The sequence below is a fragment of the Mollisia scopiformis genome, assembly GCF_001500285.1.
Source record: "Mollisia scopiformis unplaced genomic scaffold LY89scaffold_35, whole genome shotgun sequence".
Classification (NCBI taxonomy): domain Eukaryota; kingdom Fungi; phylum Ascomycota; class Leotiomycetes; order Helotiales; family Mollisiaceae; genus Mollisia; species Mollisia scopiformis.
Genome location: NW_017263615.1, coordinates 186178 through 205798, shown reverse-complemented (window position 1 = coordinate 205798; position 19621 = coordinate 186178). Strand labels below are relative to the sequence as shown.

The 19621-nt window shown below is 47.8% G+C and overlaps 7 protein-coding genes across 7 annotated transcripts; 2 read left to right on the top strand and 5 right to left on the bottom strand.

Annotated features, from left to right (window-relative positions):
- Positions 1 to 51: 51 nt before the first annotated feature.
- Positions 52 to 1539, bottom strand: LY89DRAFT_352338 (uncharacterized protein). Its single transcript, XM_018206931.1, has one exon. The coding sequence runs from the start codon at positions 1309 to 1311 to the stop codon at positions 316 to 318; it is 996 nt and encodes a 331-aa protein (XP_018062106.1). The 5' UTR covers positions 1312 to 1539; the 3' UTR covers positions 52 to 315.
- LY89DRAFT_352302 (uncharacterized protein) lies at positions 1540 to 2919 on the bottom strand. The gene has a single exon (XM_018206930.1). It carries the CDS (start codon positions 2845 to 2847, stop codon positions 1768 to 1770), a length of 1080 nt encoding a protein of 359 aa, XP_018062105.1. The 5' UTR covers positions 2848 to 2919; the 3' UTR covers positions 1540 to 1767.
- A 1559-nt stretch (positions 2920 to 4478) lies between these two features.
- LY89DRAFT_555210 (MFS general substrate transporter) lies at positions 4479 to 5633 on the bottom strand (the record flags this gene model as incomplete). Its single annotated transcript, XM_018208358.1, has 1 exon — positions 4479 to 5633. A coding segment is annotated over one exon (1155 nt), but the record flags the coding sequence as incomplete, so codon positions are not given.
- A 1459-nt stretch (positions 5634 to 7092) lies between these two features.
- Positions 7093 to 9155, bottom strand: LY89DRAFT_660002 (P-loop containing nucleoside triphosphate hydrolase protein). The gene is made up of 3 exons (XM_018212536.1): positions 8882 to 9155; positions 7868 to 8806; positions 7093 to 7809 (listed from the first exon to the last, which is right to left on the bottom strand). Exons 1-3 carry the CDS (start codon positions 9140 to 9142, stop codon positions 7156 to 7158), a joined length of 1854 nt encoding a protein of 617 aa, XP_018062103.1. The 5' UTR covers positions 9143 to 9155; the 3' UTR covers positions 7093 to 7155.
- Positions 9156 to 10781: 1626 nt separating this feature from the next.
- On the top strand, positions 10782 to 12836 carry LY89DRAFT_765748 (alcohol oxidase; the record flags this gene model as incomplete). The annotated part of the gene is made up of 2 exons (XM_018221687.1): positions 10782 to 11226; positions 11365 to 12836. 2 exons carry the CDS (start codon positions 10782 to 10784, stop codon positions 12834 to 12836), a joined length of 1917 nt encoding a protein of 638 aa, XP_018062102.1.
- Positions 12837 to 13128: 292 nt separating this feature from the next.
- LY89DRAFT_789435 (uncharacterized protein) lies at positions 13129 to 16653 on the bottom strand. The gene is made up of 3 exons (XM_018223254.1): positions 14467 to 16653; positions 13999 to 14338; positions 13129 to 13945 (listed from the first exon to the last, which is right to left on the bottom strand). The coding sequence occupies exons 1-3, from the start codon at positions 16425 to 16427 to the stop codon at positions 13361 to 13363; spliced, it is 2886 nt and encodes a 961-aa protein (XP_018062101.1). The 5' UTR covers positions 16428 to 16653; the 3' UTR covers positions 13129 to 13360.
- A 289-nt stretch (positions 16654 to 16942) lies between these two features.
- LY89DRAFT_742517 (uncharacterized protein) lies at positions 16943 to 19596 on the top strand (the record flags this gene model as incomplete). Its single annotated transcript, XM_018220832.1, has 3 exons — positions 16943 to 17387; positions 17503 to 18145; positions 18198 to 19596. The coding sequence occupies 3 exons, from the start codon at positions 16943 to 16945 to the stop codon at positions 19594 to 19596; spliced, it is 2487 nt and encodes an 828-aa protein (XP_018062100.1).
- Between the last annotated feature and the right edge of the window lie 25 nt (positions 19597 to 19621).

The window sequence follows — 19621 nt, the reverse complement described above, 5'->3', positions numbered from 1 at the left end:
AGACAGACTTTGTACCTAGCATTTGAAGTACTACACACTTCCCTCTGACTTTGTTCCCTCCATGGCGTCGTGGCCAGATACTTGATCTGATTCATCTACCAGTCCTTCATTCAACACTCTTTCCCAATCAGCATTCTCGTCCTCTAATCCTTGCCAGCACTCGTCGTCGGAGTCATCATCAGTACCGTCCGCATCATCGTCAGTGAAATCGTCGCTTGCGTCTTCCGTGATACCATCGACACCTTCCGCCATACTTGCATGCTCCCCAACCCCTTCTACAACTTCTCCGTCATCAGTAACAGCAACCTTAGGTACTTAGCCTTGGTGTCTCTTGCAGAACGTATTCCCCCACCGCCTTACATAAAGTGGTATGGCACATTGCTTCTTATTGACGTTGATTCTGTGGCACCTAATTTTGACTTCTCCTAGTAATCCTCCACGACGACCCGTCTTGGGTTTGGGGCCGTCTCCAGGCATCATCATACCACATCCTGCATCCAGGAACATCTCCTTCATAGCCGTCATCATCTTCTCGTATACTGGGTTTTCTTCCAGGGCAATAGTTGCAATTTCCATCTTCGGTGTTTCCTTTCTACCGTTTTCCATCCAGCTGAACTTCTCAGACCACTCTTCCGCAGTTGTGGTGTCATCCTTATCCCGTTTGGTCATCTGGTAACGAATCCTGTATTCGTACATAGCTCTATAGGAGCCAAGGACCGGAAGTGCTGCATCCGTAAGCAAGTCAGGATTGGGTATGTTAATATTTGACTTGTAACAGGTATTTCGTCCGTAGCTCACAGCGACGATGCGACCAAACCCATATTCTTTGGGAACAACGGGAATTATCAGGCCAGGAGGGTAATTATATCGCATTTGTTGGGGTAACTCTGGATCGTAGTAACCGTAGCCTGTACAGCCATGGGGGAGCTTCGACATCAGAAGCAAGGACCCGTATGGAGCGCATTCGCAAGCTGCTTTGACACCATAACTGACGAATCTACCGTGGTAAAAGTTCTCCGGTGCGTGGCTCAGGAACAAAATGAGGGAGAGAGCATACGGCATGTCGTTGCGATCAATGTGCGCCTTGCCTTTACCCTTGATAGCTTGGACCTGATCAGCACCAATGGCTGAGACGTTGACTTGGATGGAGGTATGCCAGATCTGGTCAGGATCTCCGTATGTTGCCGCGGCGCTCTTGACCCACTGCCAGCGGAATATTGGGTGGTTCATTTCGGGGTAAAACTTCGTCAATGTAGACTTGACAATCTTGGAGATTGCTTGAACAATCAAGGCTCCTTCCACTTCCCACATGCCGTTTGATATCTCCTACTCTCGGATCCTTACTCATCAACTATGATTTCCACTTCCTCGCCCTTATTGCCCTCTATTGCCCTCTTGTGCTTGATCCTCACTTCAAGCATTGATCTACTGGGGTGCTTGACTTTGATGTATTTTGCAGAACCCGTTCTCCCAGCGTGACGGCTTGAAGGAAATGCCACATCGCGCAGACTTTCCGCCACGCTTTCGACCAACGACTCCGCGGCATTGCACTTTGGACTCATCTGGATTGTATTTCGCTCCTTCTCCTCTCTTCTTCCTGGGCTTTTGAGCCGCATTTTGGCCTTGTTGCTTTGGCATAGAGCGCCCACAGCTGGTGTCAAGTGTCATCTGGTAGAATGCCTTGTACAGCTTATCCAGTTCCACATTCTCCTCCAAAGCCAATATGGCAATCCATAAGGCAGGTCTTTCCATCACACCATTCTCGACCTAAGTGTATGCATCGCACCATTCATCGGCAGAGCGTATATCGTTCTTGCTTCGTATGTTGATGAAAAAGCGTAGCCCCCATTCTTGCAGGTTACGCTTGGTCCCGAAAACGACAATGGCTTCTTCAGGTAAAGTGTCCGATGTCAGCCATTTCAGCCACTTCTTCCGAGGCTTCATGGCATCGCTCCGGCAGTAGATTGGAATAGCTACACGACTATGGGGTAGGTGGTCGGGAACCACTGGTAAGGTTAGACCTTCGGGTAGGGTGTATCGAAGATCTTGCGGTAAGTCAGGTTGATAGAAACCAAAACCTTGACTGCTGTGTGGGTGCTTAGAAGAGAATACCAAAGCACCAAAAGTTGCTCCTTCGCAGAAGACTCTGGTGCTGTAGATAACAAACTTTCCCTCATACCACTCGGGTGGTGGATTGCTCAGAAATAGTAGGACTGTATAATAGGTTGGGACATCATTGATATCCATGTGTGGCTTGCCCTTTCCCTTGAGAGCAACGCCCAGATTCTCTCCCAGCTTGGAGACATTGACCTGAGCAGAGGTAGAGCATACGTTGGACTCGCTCCCAAAAGTCATGGCAGCATTCTTCGCCCATTGCCGTAGGTACATGCCGCCACGGGCGTTCAGTTCTGGAACCGCTTCGCCCAAGATGTCCATATTAACTTCTGCCAGAAGCTTGAGTATCTCTGTGTTAGACTCATGCTTTTGAGCGATTTTCGATATTCTGATTCCAGCGTGATGAGGTGGGACAGCCCACGAGAGATCGAAGCCAGTTCCGCGCCTTTCAAGATGATTCGTCTTGTTTGCTTGGACAGCCAGCATTTCTTTCTGATATTCGTGATCCAAGAAGTGGTCGCGAATTTTTGTCATTGCCTCGAAACGACCAGCATCGTGGTTCTCTTGTGGCGATATGTATCGGGCATGGAGCCACTCGGTCTTCTTCGATCCTTTTCCATAGGTCATGTAGGCTGGTTTGCGACCAACATCTCTGAAATCGTGTTTTTGGCAATCCTCTGCAGTCCAACAACGAGGTTCGCTCAGCTCATCCGGGATATCGCTCATCACCATGTTGATGCGAGCTTCTTTCGTTTGCCTAGGAAATGTAGGCGTATAGTAATAGCCATCGTCGCGTTCGTCAAGAGTATAGGCGCGTGGCTTTGGATCGGCTGTTGAAGAAGCCATTGGGGGCGTGCTGGTTGTCTGAAGGTCTCTGGTTGATATCCAGAATGCGAGGGTAGACAGAGTCGAAGAAATTGTGCTTATTTCTGCTTATTTCCGGTCTTGGTTGCAATTCGCTGATGAAGTCAAACTCAATGTTTCCATGTGTTGGTGCTTGTTCGAGGTTGACGTGCGTGGAAAACCAACAAGCAATCGCCCGCTTGAGTGCTCTCGAATCCGGGACTACACATCAAGCTAGACTTAATCAGTCTTTAAGCTCCAAACTTTCTATTTACAACAGCACTTGAAAGTGTTGAAAAATATCTGGATTTTTCCAGATACTTGATCGGTCTCTAGAATTGCCTTCGCGTCTTCCCTTGGTACCCTCCTTTAAACACAATCAATCAGGTTCGCGGATTCGCAATGGCGGAATTTGTAGCTCCTCTGGAGCAGCAATAGCTTCAACGAGATACAGTTTCGGGATCCACAGCAGACAGACCATCACTGGTCTACCATGGATTGATAAAGCCCTGCTAGGAGTTTGCGTTCCTGGTGACCAATTCGAAGTGCATAACCTGGTCTGAACAGTGTTACATGTACGATGAAGCTACCGTATCTTGCGTATGGTCCCTCTACACGCTGACCACAAGCTAACAGAGTAAGCTCGGAATGATTCTCAATGGCTAATTATATTATTGTACCCAGGTCTACCCGACGTTGACGAATTATGCCGGATTAGCATCATATCGAGCAACCCTCTCTCGACTACCCAGTCTCCTTCCGAAGTAACACCCCAGAGACATCCTCCAGTTACGGGAATAACAATCATAATCATATTTATAACGGCGAGTAGAAGCTTAAGAAAAGGCAGGCTGGTAAGAGCAAAAGCTGGAGCAGGTGCTTGAGGGTCGATCCGAAATGGCGTCCACTGCTTGACACAATACAGACCGGGATCAAGACGAGGAGTGGCTGAAGACATAATTTTACAATTGGACACCGCTGTAAGGTAAATGTGTAAGGCGGGCTTCGCATTGCCCATGCCTCAAACTCGACTTTTTACAGACCGCGTTGATACGTTCGCGACTAGAAAGAGATCAATGTTCAGCCAGACTCTGTATCGGCCGACAATCGTTCTGATAGTTGACAGTGTGATAAATCATCCTATCCGCAACGAAGAGTCCATCGTCCGTTGCATTCCGAGAATGCGAAGCGCAATGGAACTTGAGAGCAAACCCCGGCTCTCTAAACCCAATCGATTCGTCCCGGAGTGCCAGCAGAAACTTGGAATCCAGCTCCTCGAAGTCATGCTTCATATCTACATGCATGAAACTCTTCCGCTCATTATAGAATCTTGAATTACTAGGTGGAATGACGCCTAACTCAACAGCGCAGGGCATGGCAGGGTTACGGTCATCAAGGATATGAAGGGTTGGCGGAGGCTATTCGGATTCAATAATGGTTATGGAATCCGCACTTCCGAGAATAGAGGCCGGTTTGGACCCAACAGAAGATTGAGAAGATAGCGATCCTGGTTCAGGAGACGGGACCAATTGCCAGAGCAGGATCATCAAGGCAAACATGGCTATAAGCACAGGCTGCAGGGCTCCAATACCAAAAGATTCAGCAAGGGTTCCCACCAAGAATGGCAAAAACGCACTTCCGGATTGTCCAACGCTTGCCATGAGACTGAGCGCTCCGGGATGATACCCATGAGGTGTGGCTTTGGTGACGAGGGACACAGTGACGGGATATACGGGACCCATCACAAATCCGCAAGCTGCGACGGCAATGAAGTCCACAAGGAATACCGGAGACGTCCATACAACAACCTGCATGGCAAGAGCCAGGGCAGCATAGAGTGTGACTGCTCTCTTGTCATTGAGAACAGCGGTCAGAGGCAGCAGTACAACGCGGCCGGACGTCAGACCAGTGTAGAAGGCCGAAGAAGCGTAGCCGGACATTGAGCCTCCATCTCGCTCTCTCATCAGGAAAGAGACAATCCAGCCTGCTTCGCTTGTTTCGGACCCAGTGTACAAGCTGACAAACATCAAGGCAGCCCATACTACACGATCCGAGACAACAGTCTTCAGCGATGCCACCCGATCATCGGCTTCGACCTCAGTTTGTCTGCCTGAAAAGTCACCACCTCCGAATCCAAAGCCCAGCAAGAGGACACCCAGACTTGCAATACACCATGCAAGGTTGGTTAAGTAGAACAGTGGAGGCGGAAGATTGGCTCTCATGAGCAAGGTAGCGGCCGCCGGGGACAACAATGCACCAATTCCATATATCGCATGTACAACACCCAACTTCGTTGGAGCACCCGGGAGCCGAGCAATATAAGTATTGAACTGGGCGTCTTGGAGAGCAAGACCAAAGCCAGCGACAGCATAGCAAATCGCGATGGCGATGAAGGGTGGCCGGAAGGCAATGACAGCTGAAGCCAGCCCCTGAGCACAAGCACCGAGTACAATAAGACGTCCAAGCCCAAGTCGATTGCTCAGGGTTACGTTCAACAGCGATGCCAGTATGTACCCTGTGAACGAACCGATGAACACAAGGGCGACCTTTTCATCGCTGACACCGCCATAGTATACCTGGAGATAAGGGATGAGTGCCCCTATACATCCATCATGCCAACCAGCAGAGGCAGCTACGAAACAGCATCCAACGACTCGAGCCGAAGCTCGGAATCTGTCAGGATCGGATTTGACATCAACCTGCGATCCATTGTCGTCTTGGTGATGTTCTACCAAGAGGGGCTGCTCAGCCTCATCGTGAAAGGCTGACATAAGAATCGATAAGAGATGAAATTATATAAAGATGACCTAAAGACAGTGTGTGTATGAATGTTCGGAGGCTAGGAATGCTGAAACCGATTTGTTCTGGTACGTAAATGGCCTAAGAGCCGATTCTAGAATTGTATATATATATCGTTCCAGGGTATATATTTAGTCTGGTAAAGAGAATGTATATCTATGTTGAGATCCAAGAGTGAGATCGGAGTGAGGTGGCAGCTGGAACGCGGGTGCAGAAGAAGCCCCTGACTTGAAACGTGAAACGCTCAGCTCACGTGAGGTGTCTTAGATCTGCGATCCTTCCAAATTGTTGGCAACAGCGATTGCAATGGAATTGAAGGTTGTAATTGTATGGACGGAAGTGAAAGACGATTAGACACACCGGATGAGAGAACAGTGATGAGGTCAGCACTCAAGCCAACCCGTCGTCACGTGAAGATAAGAAATCGAAACCAAGAATGGGGTTATCTCGTAGTAGACTTCGGATGGAGTAGGGAAGAATATGTATGATTTGGGCTTAGAGAGAAAGTAGCCGACATTTTGCGTATGTTAGTATCTTGAAAATGCTTGGAAAGTGATCGTTAGAAGCGACATTTGCAGTAAAACCAACACCAAACGCCGGCCACACTTTGAAAAAGTCTATAAGTTGTATTTTTATTACGAGCATTTAAACCTATCAAATTCCAGTGTGGTAACTTTTAGACAAGCCGACTCCAAAATTTGTAATGCAAGACAATTCGACGACATCAAGGCTGTATTACTTTTACAGCTTTGAAGTTAGTTGCAGGTAGACACCAAGTCTTACTGATTCGCCACCCATACGGGATCATTAGGATGGACAGACAAGAGGTGGGATACTAAACAAGGATAGGCAAGTGAGAAATAATCTTGGAGTGTAATCGAGAGCTCAGAGACCTATCGAGCAAGAATGGCAGGTCTTCTCGGTAGTGTTATATAAGTCTTGAGACGAGTGCCATCGACTGGCAAACATGGGGCTTGGCTGATTGCACAACAAAACCGAAAACATCAATCGGAGGAGTTTCCAACAATACTTACGTTCTCAGTCATCGTCCCCCATTCCGTCTTTCGGACATCTATACCACACAATCTCAGTTTGTGGCATATCTGTCAGGAAGAGGACTACAAGTTGGTTGAACAAGACAGCCATGTGAGATAACAATGTCAGTCATCCGGCAATTTGAACACAACGACAGTATCACGCAAGTAATCATAGTCATGTGCACAGTGGACCTTGGTTTCCAGGAATCTTTTGAAATCGGCCCAAACCAAGTCGTGTGGCCCTAGCGTTATCAATCACCTTACAAGTTTGCGATGATGCAAACAGCGTGTATTCATACTTCTATCTAAATAGTTATCATCTATTATAGTCAATCAACTTAAAAACAGTTTCCCTCATACCTCACACTGAAATGTAGTAATATCGAGTTCCAGCATCGTACTCGAGAAACACCTCTTTCTCCATCATTTCAACATCAATCACGATCTGCCTCCAAAGGTTGACCTCGTAGGCCTCGGCCGTAGACCCGGGCGTCACCAATGCGCAAAGATATCGTGGATCACACTCCTTATCATTTTGAGTATCCTCACTTGATGAGGAATTCACCACACTGCCGAGAACATCTTTGATACAGGCTTGCCCAGCTTGAGCGGGGCAAAGTATCACTGCCAACTGAAGGCTATCTGGCATACCGAGTGCTGAATCTCCAGACTCAGGAGGCTGATGCCAGGACACAGCCATACCAGGCCGAATGCGTTGTTTGAATGGTACTTCTGAAGCAGTGGGATCCAAATCTCGGCTTGATGATCTGTTTTCGACTCTCAACAACGTGGATGGCTCTGCTGACTCCTCGGTGTTTGACACAGGTGTGTTAGCAATTCGTTGACCATCGATGTGTAATTGCCACAATTTGGAGCGGAAGGCTTTGATCTGCTCGATACTGACACCAGGAGTCTTCAAACATCGACTTTCAAACTCTGCAGGTGGTAATCGGAGGAGTTGGGCACCTGATTCTCTGGGTGCCAAGATTGCTGGTGAGACTGGAGGAGTACCTGACTGTAGATGAATGTCAAAAACAATTGACCGAATTATACAGAAGTAGCCATGAACTTACATTTTTGGTGATCCAGTCCCGCAATTGACCATTCGTCCAGGTTGTGGGTACCAGTGGATTAGGTTCAAGCGTATCAGTCCTCGGAACCGTAACACGCAGTAGCTCGGCGTACCGGAGTGTATTCCTGCTTGGTCCTGTATCTGCAAGACTCGGATTGATGCAGGCAATGACAACCGTCTTGCAGCGTCTATTGGTTGAAGGGTCGAAAACATGCTTCAAGACCTTCGTAAGTGCAGCTTGTCGGAACGGAATATGAGGCTTCTTCTGCTTTGACTTTGGACCCTTTGATTGGGTGAGAAGATCCCACTCCACCTTTCCACGAATGCAGTCTTTGAGGACTGAGAGGCTCATGTTGATCTCCCGAGTTTCTCGCATCCGGTCAGCTCCATGCTTCGCAATATCACGAGCAGCTTCGGATCCAGCAAGATCGATCAGATACAGAAGACCTTCTGAATCCGTGGATGGGTCTTTGATTCGGATTCGACAGATAGCGTGCGAACGTGATGAAGCATCGTTTTTGAGGGTTGGGGCTGTCCGTCTGAAAGATGTTGCGCGCTCAATGAGGTTCATTACCTCATCCCTGTCCTCGACTAGATGTTCTAGTGCACCAGCTAGCTGTGTAACTCCAAATGCGTCTTCGAGAACAGATATTGGTTTGCGTGAGTTTGTCAGATCATAAGCCGAGTTACCAGCAAGATCAATGATGGTCATGTGAACCTGTCTCTGGCCCTCGAAACTTCCATCCATCAACGACTCAGCAACGAGCTGCTCAAGTCGGCTGACAGTAAATGTCTTGCCAGAACCAGTCTGACCATAGGTAAAGAGAGTCCCGATGCCACCATTCCATGCAAAGGGAACGAGATCTGCAACAAGATCTTCGTAAATCTCCTCGGTGGTTGTTTTCGAGTCAAAGAGTCGATCCACCTGATAATTGGAGGACTGTGAAGAGTTTGGTTAGCATTGCTCATGGAAAACGTGTCGAATGAAGGGTATGGATGAACAATCTTTCCGCACCTTGATAATAGGGCGTCCACGTGGGTGGTTGTAGAGATCGTGGATGTCCACCACAGCGGTCTGAGTAGAGCGCGGAAACACTGCACGTGGGAAGCCAGCAATTACATCCTCATCTAACAGAGGTCGGACTCTAGCACTAACAACCATATCTGGATTTGGTGCTCCGTTGATTGCATCCTCTGATTGGGGTAGCGGTGTAGGTTTGAGCCCCTGGACTAGTTTTCGATAAAGTGCAGCATTTTCCAGCAAAAATCGGTCCATCGTGGAGCTCGAGATAAAATTTGGAATGAATGTTTATGTTTAACGTTCAATATTGCAGGATATTGGGGATGTAATAGTGTACAAGCAGTCGTCCAGGCAACAGAGTGAAAAAGGGGGAATCTGAGTGGTCTTGGCATTTGTGGTGGTATCCGTTTGACCTGTCAGAGAAGCCGCAAATGGGTGCCTAAAATAAGGTTAAATCAACGACAATCCACGCTACGACCCAGATCGGCTTCATTTTGAGACAGTGCACGGGAAAGTAAAAGGACAGGTGCTTTTATGTGTGCAGCGAGTTCAACTGAAGAAGTCCAACGCCATGGACCCCCACACACAATCGCGTAGATGATGCGAATTGTTTTCATGACAAGTTGGCCAATCCTTGCCACCATTCAATATTAATCGTCACTTCTCGACTCTCCCAACTTTCATTTCGCTGACCGAATGCTACTTTTTCGGATAGGTAGAAATTGAATAATAAGTGGGCTGAGTTTTACGAGCTAGGTAGAAGTTAGACAAGGTCGTAAAGAGATCTTTCACCTCAGGCTGATTGAGAGTTGGTAGGATGGCCAAAGTTTGAAGAGGTTGAGAAAAGCAGGTGAGCTGTCGATGCTTGCTTGTTCGTAAGGCGGAAGGGGCAAACCATGTGGTCATACAGAATTCAGCGCAAAGTAGGTTCAAGCCATGCTCATCGCCTTGCTACCCTTTGATATCATTTCTGCGTTCTACGTTGAAAGCCACGAGCCAAAGCTCCATTGCTAAAAACGGCATAATCGCTGTAGATCTTCTATTTGGTGCTTTGGTAAGTAGAGCCACCTTTCTTGAAAAATCAATCAATCTGCCCAAAACGGAAGGTAGAGGAAGATCCTCGTCATATTCACTCCTCACGAGCGTTGCCGAGAGAAACAAGTCCAATCGTGGTAATGCGCCCCAGATACTCTCCCGGCGCTAAGTCTCGATTGCCGGCTCCCTCAACTCTCCATCTTTCTTTCCAACATTCTTCGTTTTCTTCATGTCCATTCTTTTATTTCTACAACTTCAACCCAAAACCTTTCTCAAAACCTCCATCTAAACGCCCTCAACCCTGTTCTTCTACAAGCGATTGCTCAGAATTTGACCTGAGCGTCGGACACCAGTCACTCCCCAAAATACAATAGGTAGGCTTTCACTATTACTTTTTCCCATGCTGTCTCAGCCACGACGTCGCCTACCCAGCTTCCTAAAGTTTCTCGCTTCTTCTAAGCTCGGGCTGCCTATAACTTCCAAGCTCTGAAGGTATCTTCTGCACTCTTTCTTCAACCTAACTGTCTCTAGATATTGAAACAACAACCACGAGCTACTTGTCTTTCAACCTTTCTTGGTACGTGCAATCCCGCGCCTTTTCAAAGCCTGCTTCACTTCATTTCTGCAATTTATCTTTTCCACCTCCGCACCTCTTCACTAAATCAAGCACCTAAAGCGGAAGCTTCACCTTCAGCTGCTTCAGCTGCTTCACCTGCAGTTGCTAACAGTTTTCAGATCACCACACCTCAACTCACCACGACTGCTCGTCTTCCAAGTTTCCTAGGTAGTTTCCTCTTCTCGTGTTCTCTAATTTGACGACTGATTTGCTGAAGGGTTTCTCTAGGACACTTGAGTAACGATGAAGCTGTTTCAGTTTCTCGCATTGGTGGCTTCAATCTTCGCCTTCACACTGGCCAGCCCTGTGGCAGATGAGGCCGAAACCCTTCAGTATGAATACATCGTGGTTGGTAGCGGTGCTGGTGGTGGACCTTTGGCTTGTCGACTGGCAATGGCTGGTCACACAACTCTCCTCATTGAGTCTGGTAACGACCAGGCCGGAAACATTAATATCTCGGTGCCAGCCTACCAAGGTGTTGTCACCAACGACCCGAAGATTCGATGGGATATGTTTGTCAATCACTATCAAAACCAATCACGCGCCATGCTAGATCCAAAGTTCACTTGGGAGGTTTCACCATTCGTGTATCACGTTGGTCCAAACCCTCCCCCAGGTGCTACACCTCTTGGCATCTTGTATCCTCGAGCTGGTACCCTTGGCGGTTGTGTTACCCATAATGCTCTAAGTAAGCAGCCCCTCTCCTCATTCCTTCATCTCGTCCCCTTCCCCATATGCCATGTTTGGGCTCCCAAACAAGTTTCATTCTTATTCCTAATATTCGGCTCTTTATCCTTACAAAATAACAAATTCTAACTTCCTGCAGTCTGGATTACACCACACGCTAGCGACTGGAATAATATTGCAACCATCACTGGCGACAGCACTTGGGAAGCTACGAACATGGATCAGTATCTCGACAAGGTCTACGAATGGCTCCCAGTCAAACCAGTATCTCCAGCCATCCTTCTTAATGACTTGAAGCTCGTGCAACATATTGCAGGTGCTGCTGAGGTTATGGGCGAGGGTCCTCCTTTAATTGGGACAGCAGCCGCCCTCGCGGTAACTTTGACTGTTGATCCTAACAGCAGAATAAACCCCAATCGCGACTCTACTGAAGGATTATTCCAAGTTCCACTCACCATGAAGCTTGGCACCCGTACATCTGTACGTGATTTCATCGACAATACAGTCGCTTCTGGCTATCCTCTTACGGTCAGACAAAACTGCCACGTCACAAAGATCAACTTCGACACCAGCACTCCACCTATCGCTACTGGTGTCAGCTTCTTGGATGGTAACTCATTGTTCCGTGCTAGCCCTCTCAGCGGTGGAACTGGTACTCCCGGATCTGCTACAGTGACCAAGGAGGTCATCATCTCAGCAGGTACCTACAACACTCCTCAACTTCTAAAGTTGAGTGGCATTGGTCCAGCTGCTGAGCTTGAGAGCTTTGGTATCCCAGTCATCAACAATCTTCCTGGAATTGGTACGAACATGCAAGATCGATATGAAATCCCTGTGAACGTTGTCCATGGCTCTGACTTCTCCATTTTGAATGGATGCACCTTTGACGGAAAGCCGCATGACACTTGCTTGACGACTTGGGAGAACAACCCACACGTTTTTGATGCACGAGGCACATACGAATCCGACGGCATCGCAGCCGCCATGATCCAGCGATCCAACTACGCTGCAAATACTGACGCTGATTTGTTCATCTTCGGTGGACCAGTTGACTTCACCGGATATTTCCCAGACTGGAATGATGCCATTGTGTCGGATCACAAGCACTTTACATGGGGAACACTTAAGGCACACACTCGCAACACTGCTGGTACCGTGCAGCTACGTTCGGCAAATGCTCTCGACCCAGCCGTCATTAACTTCAATTACTTTGACACCGGAACTACTGCTGGAGGTGCCGATCAGCTCGACCTCGACGCTATGGTTCAAGGACTTAATCAGTCTCGAGCTGCGTACAAGGCATACAACGACTACGCTATCCTCGGTGGCGACTCATTCGTGGAGACCGAACCTGGACCATCGGTACAAAGTACTGCAGACATCGAGAACTACATCAAGGAACGAGCCTGGGGTCATCATGCCTCTTGCTCATGTCCTATTGGCGCTGACGATAATCCGAACGCAGTCCTTGACTCGCAGTTCAGAGTCCGTGGGGTCCAGAACTTGAGGGTTGTCGATGCGAGTGTTTTCCCAGCCATTCCGGGAGTCTTCATTCAATCACCCATCATGATGGTCAGTGAGAAGGCTGCTGATGTTATCCTCAATGGTTAAAGGGGTGGATTGAGAGCTGGTCGCTATCTTGGGCGTGAGTGGGAGATTTGAACTTTGCGTTGCTTTCTAGAATACATTATCGAAAACATTTTCTGAGTAAAACTGGTCATAGAAATTCAAACCATTCTACTTACTGTGTCTGTGTGTGTGAATCTGCTCTTGATGCTCGAGCATATAAAGGCTCGCGTGCCTCAACCCCCTCTTTGCCTGCGTTCTGCTTCGCATATATTAATCCGACCACATAAAAAGACGGTGACCGCTATAGCAATTAAGGCTTTACTACTTGATATATCTCTTATCATCGCAATCGTTGAAGAGAGCTGTTGCTTTTGTTTTAACAATAAGCAAACGCGTAGCTTCGCGTATGATTAATGGTCCTCTGACCTTTTAGATACTGTACATTTCGGATCGCCTCTAATTACATATTAACAATTAACTATTGAGCCATCCTTCTCTGATAAATATTGTTTAAAGTGCCTCGCAGTATAACAAATCCATCAGCAGCGTTGAATTCCTCTCCAGGATCACCCCGAGTAAGATTTCCATACCCGCTTGTCGAAAAACTGCCTTGGCATCAGGCATTTGATTTTGTCTTTCGGATAAATGATAAGTTCGAGCACCGCCAGCATTCCGTGATTAGTGCGCAATGTTTTGCAATTGTAATCATTGAAGATGTGCTTGGCGGACCAGACAAGATCCATAATCATCGCTGCCACTCCGGCGACCACTGGTGTAGCATAAGATGTACCAGCCTTTCGCTCGGTGGTGGAGTGCATGGCAACTTTTGACACATCTTTGTTGATCCACGCTGCCTCAATGGCTTCTCCAATTGCACAGAGCCTTTTCCCAACTCTTAAGTCCGGCACAAAACTGCTCAAATGATTGTCACCATCTATTGATGCAACTGAAATCACTTCGTCTAGACATGCGGGGAACGCGACGGCGTTTCCATCACCTCTGTTGCCAGTGGCAGCAAATATTAAGACGTCTGAAGCGTGGGCTTCTAGAAGTGCTTTTTGGATACCTTCCAGGCTCTGGTCTGCGTTCGGAAAGCCGAAAGAAAGAGATAGTATGTGGACTTGTTTGTCGGTTATAGCCCAGCGGATTGCCTGATACAGATTAGCGATGACCAACTAAATTGGGTTTAAGTACGAGCTTATACATCTTCTACGTCTTTGCTTTTCCAATCCAATCCATCCCGAGACACCCGTGCCACATAGACGTCCACATTCTCTGCCATTTGGAGAAGTATTGATGTAACATGTGTTCCGTGACCATCATCATCTTGAGGTATACCAGAACGCTTGCCGACAAAGTTTTGATAGAAGATCTGGCCATCGAGCCAGGGACTGTGTAGATCGTCGTGTGTCACATCAACACCCGTGTCCAGGATCGCCACTCGTACTCGGTCTGCGGGGTTTTCCGGCCGTTCTCTTCCAATGCTCCTCACAAAATCTTTCACTTTGCCGTACTCGTAGAACCACTTGTCAGCTGTTTTTTCTCTGTTGAGGTCAGCCACTACACAAGAAGATATGGATATATATGAAGGATAGGAGGTAGAGCAATGCATGGCCATCTGATACCATTGCCAAAGAAAAGTATGTCCCGAGTCACAGAACTTTGAACTTACTTCTTCTGTCTATTTTCGATATCTTCATTGGCAAACAAGCGTAGACGCTTTGTATCTTCTCCAGCGCGTGGGGCAGTAACTTGGGGGCTGAAATCAAGGCGGGTGCCGAAGAATCGTTCCTGCTGGGATTGGAAGTCTTCAAGAGAATATTGAAGTGGGCGCAAGACGTGTCTGTATATCCAACGCGCAAAATGTTCGTTGCCAAGGAGCGAATCCTTGTCTACCTCGCTCAGGTTGAAGTCGCATGTGAAGCATTTCCGTACCGCCATCAAGTATGAACTACCCTCTAGATGGAACGGCTTGTCCCTATCTGCTATTTTGGAGTCACCGATCCAGTTCAAAAGTCTGTTAAAGATGAAAGTGTCATGTTCCATCACTTCGGACGAGCCTTCACCAGCTAGGAACACTCTCTGAAGATGGCTCCACGATGTTCCGCACCAGAGCTCAACTAAGAATCGACCAAGAGAATTAACGAACGGGACCTTCGGCTGTGATGGCTTCTCGATATCGAGAGCATCATTTGACACGACAATGGACTTGCGAGAGAATACTGGATGTACAAAGGCAACGGGACTCTCCTGCCAAGTCAAATAGACATCATCGCTAGTCCAAGATTCTTGTATCCAAGGGGTCGAGAACAAATAGAACAGACTGAAGGCCACCTGATGCGCTAGTTGAAGTCTCTGCTCAGTTGAGAGCTCAAGTTGAGGGTCTTCAGACTGCGCTAATATCGGAAGAGGATCTGCCCATCTCACATCAAGCTGCGTCATCCCATCTGCTGGTGTTAAGACTAGTTTATGACTCGCTTTTTCTCGATACATGGTGATATATCCTTGGCCTTCCTCTCCAGTACCGGTACCGTTATTCAGAAAAGCACAAAGTCCATCGCTGGGATTAGTGGTCATCGGTGGCAATGGAACTTGTGTTGGTGCTGGTCCGGCGACTTGATTACTTGAATTGGCGTGAACTGAATTAGGCTTTAGGAATATGGGTAGCAGCCCAGATATGGATTTCCACGCCTTCTTTTTCGTTTTTTTGGTCGTGTCATCTGCAATATTTGAACTCGTAGTCTTCGATGCTGTTTCATTCGAGAGCTGCTGATGTGTAGGTTCCAATTTCTTCGACATTTCGACATTTGAGGTGCTGAACTGCATTTCCACTTGTCTCCATTGGTTCTGTACGGAGTTCAAGTTCTGGAATAGCAGTGAGCAAGCCTGATCCCAAGGCTCTGATGTTGGTTCAAATCCCTTGTCCAGCTTGAAGCAATCTTTAGCTCGTAAAAATACCTGGTGTGGCTCCGGACACTGGCAGTGAAAGCCATTCTCGGGTCCAAGGATGTCAGATGCTGAAGCAACACGATCCCGAAGCATGAGTAGACTCTCAAAAAAGTTCGTTGATGGATCTTTCAAGGACTGTCGCTGAATCTGGACTAGCTCCTCATTTGCTTGTTGGATGTTGGCGAAGGAAACCTGTAACGTAGCCCCACCAGAGCCATCGAGGGTGTAAAGAGCCTGTAGTAATCTTCCCCAACGGTCATTGCTCGAGACGATATCGGTGATCTGGACATCTTCATTGAAGCCAAGCAGCTCTGTAATTGCGTCCAGTTCCAGCAATATGCGACTTACGAAGTCGGAGTACCTTGCATACTCAGAGACGCAGCGACGCTCAATTGTCTCTTCAACCACCATCCAGTCCACCCCCTTTGTCTCGTCATGCTCCGCATCGGTTAATCCATCCAAAGTACCGCGAAACGCTAAGTACTCGTTCTTGAGGTAGCGGACGAACAGAGTCACTGGGAGCACGTTGCGATAGGGCTTTGTTCTTCGTACGAGGACTAACAGATTATCGACTTTCTGCTGTAGACCCTTGAAGCGCTTGAGAACTCGCGCAGTCTGAAGCCGATTGCCAGGGAGTGAGCCATGAAGTGAGACTGTGTCGAGCCTGCGGCTTTGAGGCTCCATGATAACGCCACCTTGGCATAGGTCCAGGGTTGATTGATTTGTGTGGGCAGGATACTACTAATAAAATTATCGCAAGGCCGCAGATGACAGATGTCCATTGCAACATGGACTCCGTCTTGAGTTTTGAGCTGAGGCCGAGGCTGAGGTACCTTTGGCGTATGCGACTATGCCAGGCCTGTGCCGTGCGTGCTTCAGCGAGAACACACTCCGACGAGGACCCAAGAGAACCTTAAGCCGCGTTCAGATATCGTGCCGCGTCGGGTCTCGTGGGCTGCGGCTGAGCTGAGGTAGGAGTATGTGCGGCGAATGAGGTAGTCCTCTGCGGCTCGTCATGCAGCATGGCTGAACACGGATGTGCCCAAAATTGACCAGCGCAGAAACCTAACCCACATACTGGCTAGTGCACACGGCTCAACGTCTCCTGGTATTATTGCGCAAACGGTACTCCGTACCGCTGTTATTCATATCAAGATATCTTAGCTGCTCGATATCTACGCAGGGTCCGAAAGACGACAATGACTACACCCACTTCAGATGACGAATCCTTTCCTCTTAAGCCGGGCGTCGAAAGTTGGAAAAGCGAGAGCGCTTCCGATATCGACAGCAATGACCAGCAAAACCGCCCATCGATGACAGAGACGGTACTGGGGCACGACACCGAGGCAACTATCATACAAGAAGAAGCCCCTATATATTTACAGACACAGCGCGTATTTTCAAGCCTAGAGATGCTGTCGAACGAGCCTAGTTTATCTAATCCCACCCTCTCACATGAGGTCTCGACGTTCCAATCACGATTTGGCGTCTGGTGCCGTAAATTGGGCCCACACCTTCGAGATGTTTACTCCTTGGATGAGCGTTTGCGCGATTCTTCAGCAATGAAACAGCATGTACTGGATTGTTTGGGTGATATAAATGACGCTCTGGAGGAAGCGCAAAAGATCTCTGCAAAACAAACACGTAATGCTCCCACAATAATACTTCTTACTGTTCCGGTTGTGAAAAATCTTCTAGTGAAGCTCAGAAACACTTCTTATTAGTTATAAATCTCATGCTGATGATGTTTGCACTCAAGCTATCTCGTCCACTTCTTCTGGCAACAAGGAGACTGGCATATCGATTCTCATGGCAAAGAGTACGATATCCGACCCTCTTAGCTTTGCTAATACCATACTCGACATACTGTTTCGGGTAATTCCTATTATTCGCCCTGCTCTTTCAGCCGACCGCTACGAGAGGGCTGTATCGACCGTGCTCCCATATGAAGAAGAGTTCATGCAGACATGCAGTGCCAAGTTGATAAGCTTGTTCCCTGGGCTGTCACCAGAGCTTCGAGGGCGTCTGGTCTCAGCAAGTGCACAACGCCTCCGGTTCTTTCAGTATGCAGCGAATTACAGCCTGAAATTTCAGTCTGATGCCAGATGGGAACCGAACTTCGAACGTCGAACGTCAGAACCACTTTTATCCATGCCTGCTTTCATCAAAATCAATTTAGGAGACACCGATTCGACGGCGAGCAGAGCAGATGAAAATTTAGATCCTTTTAGCCAGGAAAGTACAGGTGATACTCTCGACACACGATCCATGAAGTCGGCAACAATGTCTAATCGAGACATGAAATATAAATTTCCACCATTCCCCGAGGAATCTGAAGGCGTCTTACGGGAGTGCGTTGCTTGCCGTCTTACGCTGCCTCTCCCATCCAAAGATACCTGGAAGTAGGTTTAGAGCACTGAGATATCACCAATGCTGCTAACTATTCCTCTTTAGAGCACATATCCTGAGAGATATCCGACCGTACATCTGTACGTTCCCAGACTGTACTGCTGATCCGAATAAGCTGTATTCTAGCCGTCGTGCATGGTTCGAGCATGAATTGGCATTTCACAGGCGGCAGTGGCCTTGTCCATTTGGATGTACTACCAGCATGCCGGATCTCGCATCTCTCAACATACATATCGCCTCCAAGCACCCAGGTCGCGCACATGATTTCTCGTCCCACCCTTTACCACGAGGACAGGAGATCTCACCTGCCGCAGAGGCCGTGTGTCCATTCTGCGCGCTGCATATCAAACCTCGTGGGCGAATTGAGTCTCACATAGCATTGCACCAGGTTCAAGTAGGCTTGATGGTTCTTCAATCATCCATAATTGAAGATTCAGACGACGAAGACCTGGCGGAGAATGAGGAAGAAGATTTAGAGGAAATTTCAGAATATCACATGGCGGATCTAGATCGGTCATTAGCCTTACTGCCTCGAAAGAAATTGAATAGAACAAACGAGCCGGTTAAAGAAGATCCCTCTCAGTATAGACGCCATGATAAGTCGGCAATCGATAATGCGGTTGACTTGCCTGCAACAGATAAGATCAAAGCCGGAAAAATGGACGACATACCTCATACCAACTGGGTTCTGGAAGATCTACGTTACACTATCACTTATCCACAGTTGGACACTGGGTCTTCAAAAGCTTTGCCCGCCACGTTGGTACAGCAGGAAACTAAACAAACTCGAGACCGGCGAATCACTGCACTTGGCCTGTCTTCTCCATTTGGTAAATCCAGATCTGGACGTCACACCTGGTTTTTGATGCCAAATTTTGATTTCATTTATCAAGAATATAGCACTATCTGTCTAGGCCAAGTCTTAACCGATCCACTGAGACCCAGTGATGGCATTCTAACTCGAGAGGTTCTTCACACCCCTAGGCCACAGAAAAAGCATCACTATTACATGTCCCCTATCACAGTGCATGTCACAGTGCAGAGAGAGGTGGAATATGTTATTAATGATTTGCATGTTAAAGCAATGCGAGTGGAAACCCACCGATTTCTTGCAGTAAACGAGTATATATCGGAGGTAATAGAGCGGCCGGAGATTGCAAAAATTTTGAAATCAAGGCAGAAGATATTTATCATTACAGGGTTAAAGGTAACGATTGGTTCTCAAGTGGAAGTCGGAGGTAGAAACTCTAACATAGGAGCGACTGTGCATGCGGGTGTTGTTGTTGGTGCTGGTATCGAGGCTGGTATCAAGCTTGAGAATTCCACCGCGAAGTCAGTATCATATATACAGAACCCAGTATTGTTTGCATATTCGCTTACGCAGGTCCAACGTTCGTCTCTTGGGTCGTTTGCAGTAGAACAGTACAAAAAGGGTGCGTTTTAGTAATGTTCGAGCCCAGGAGGTTTCA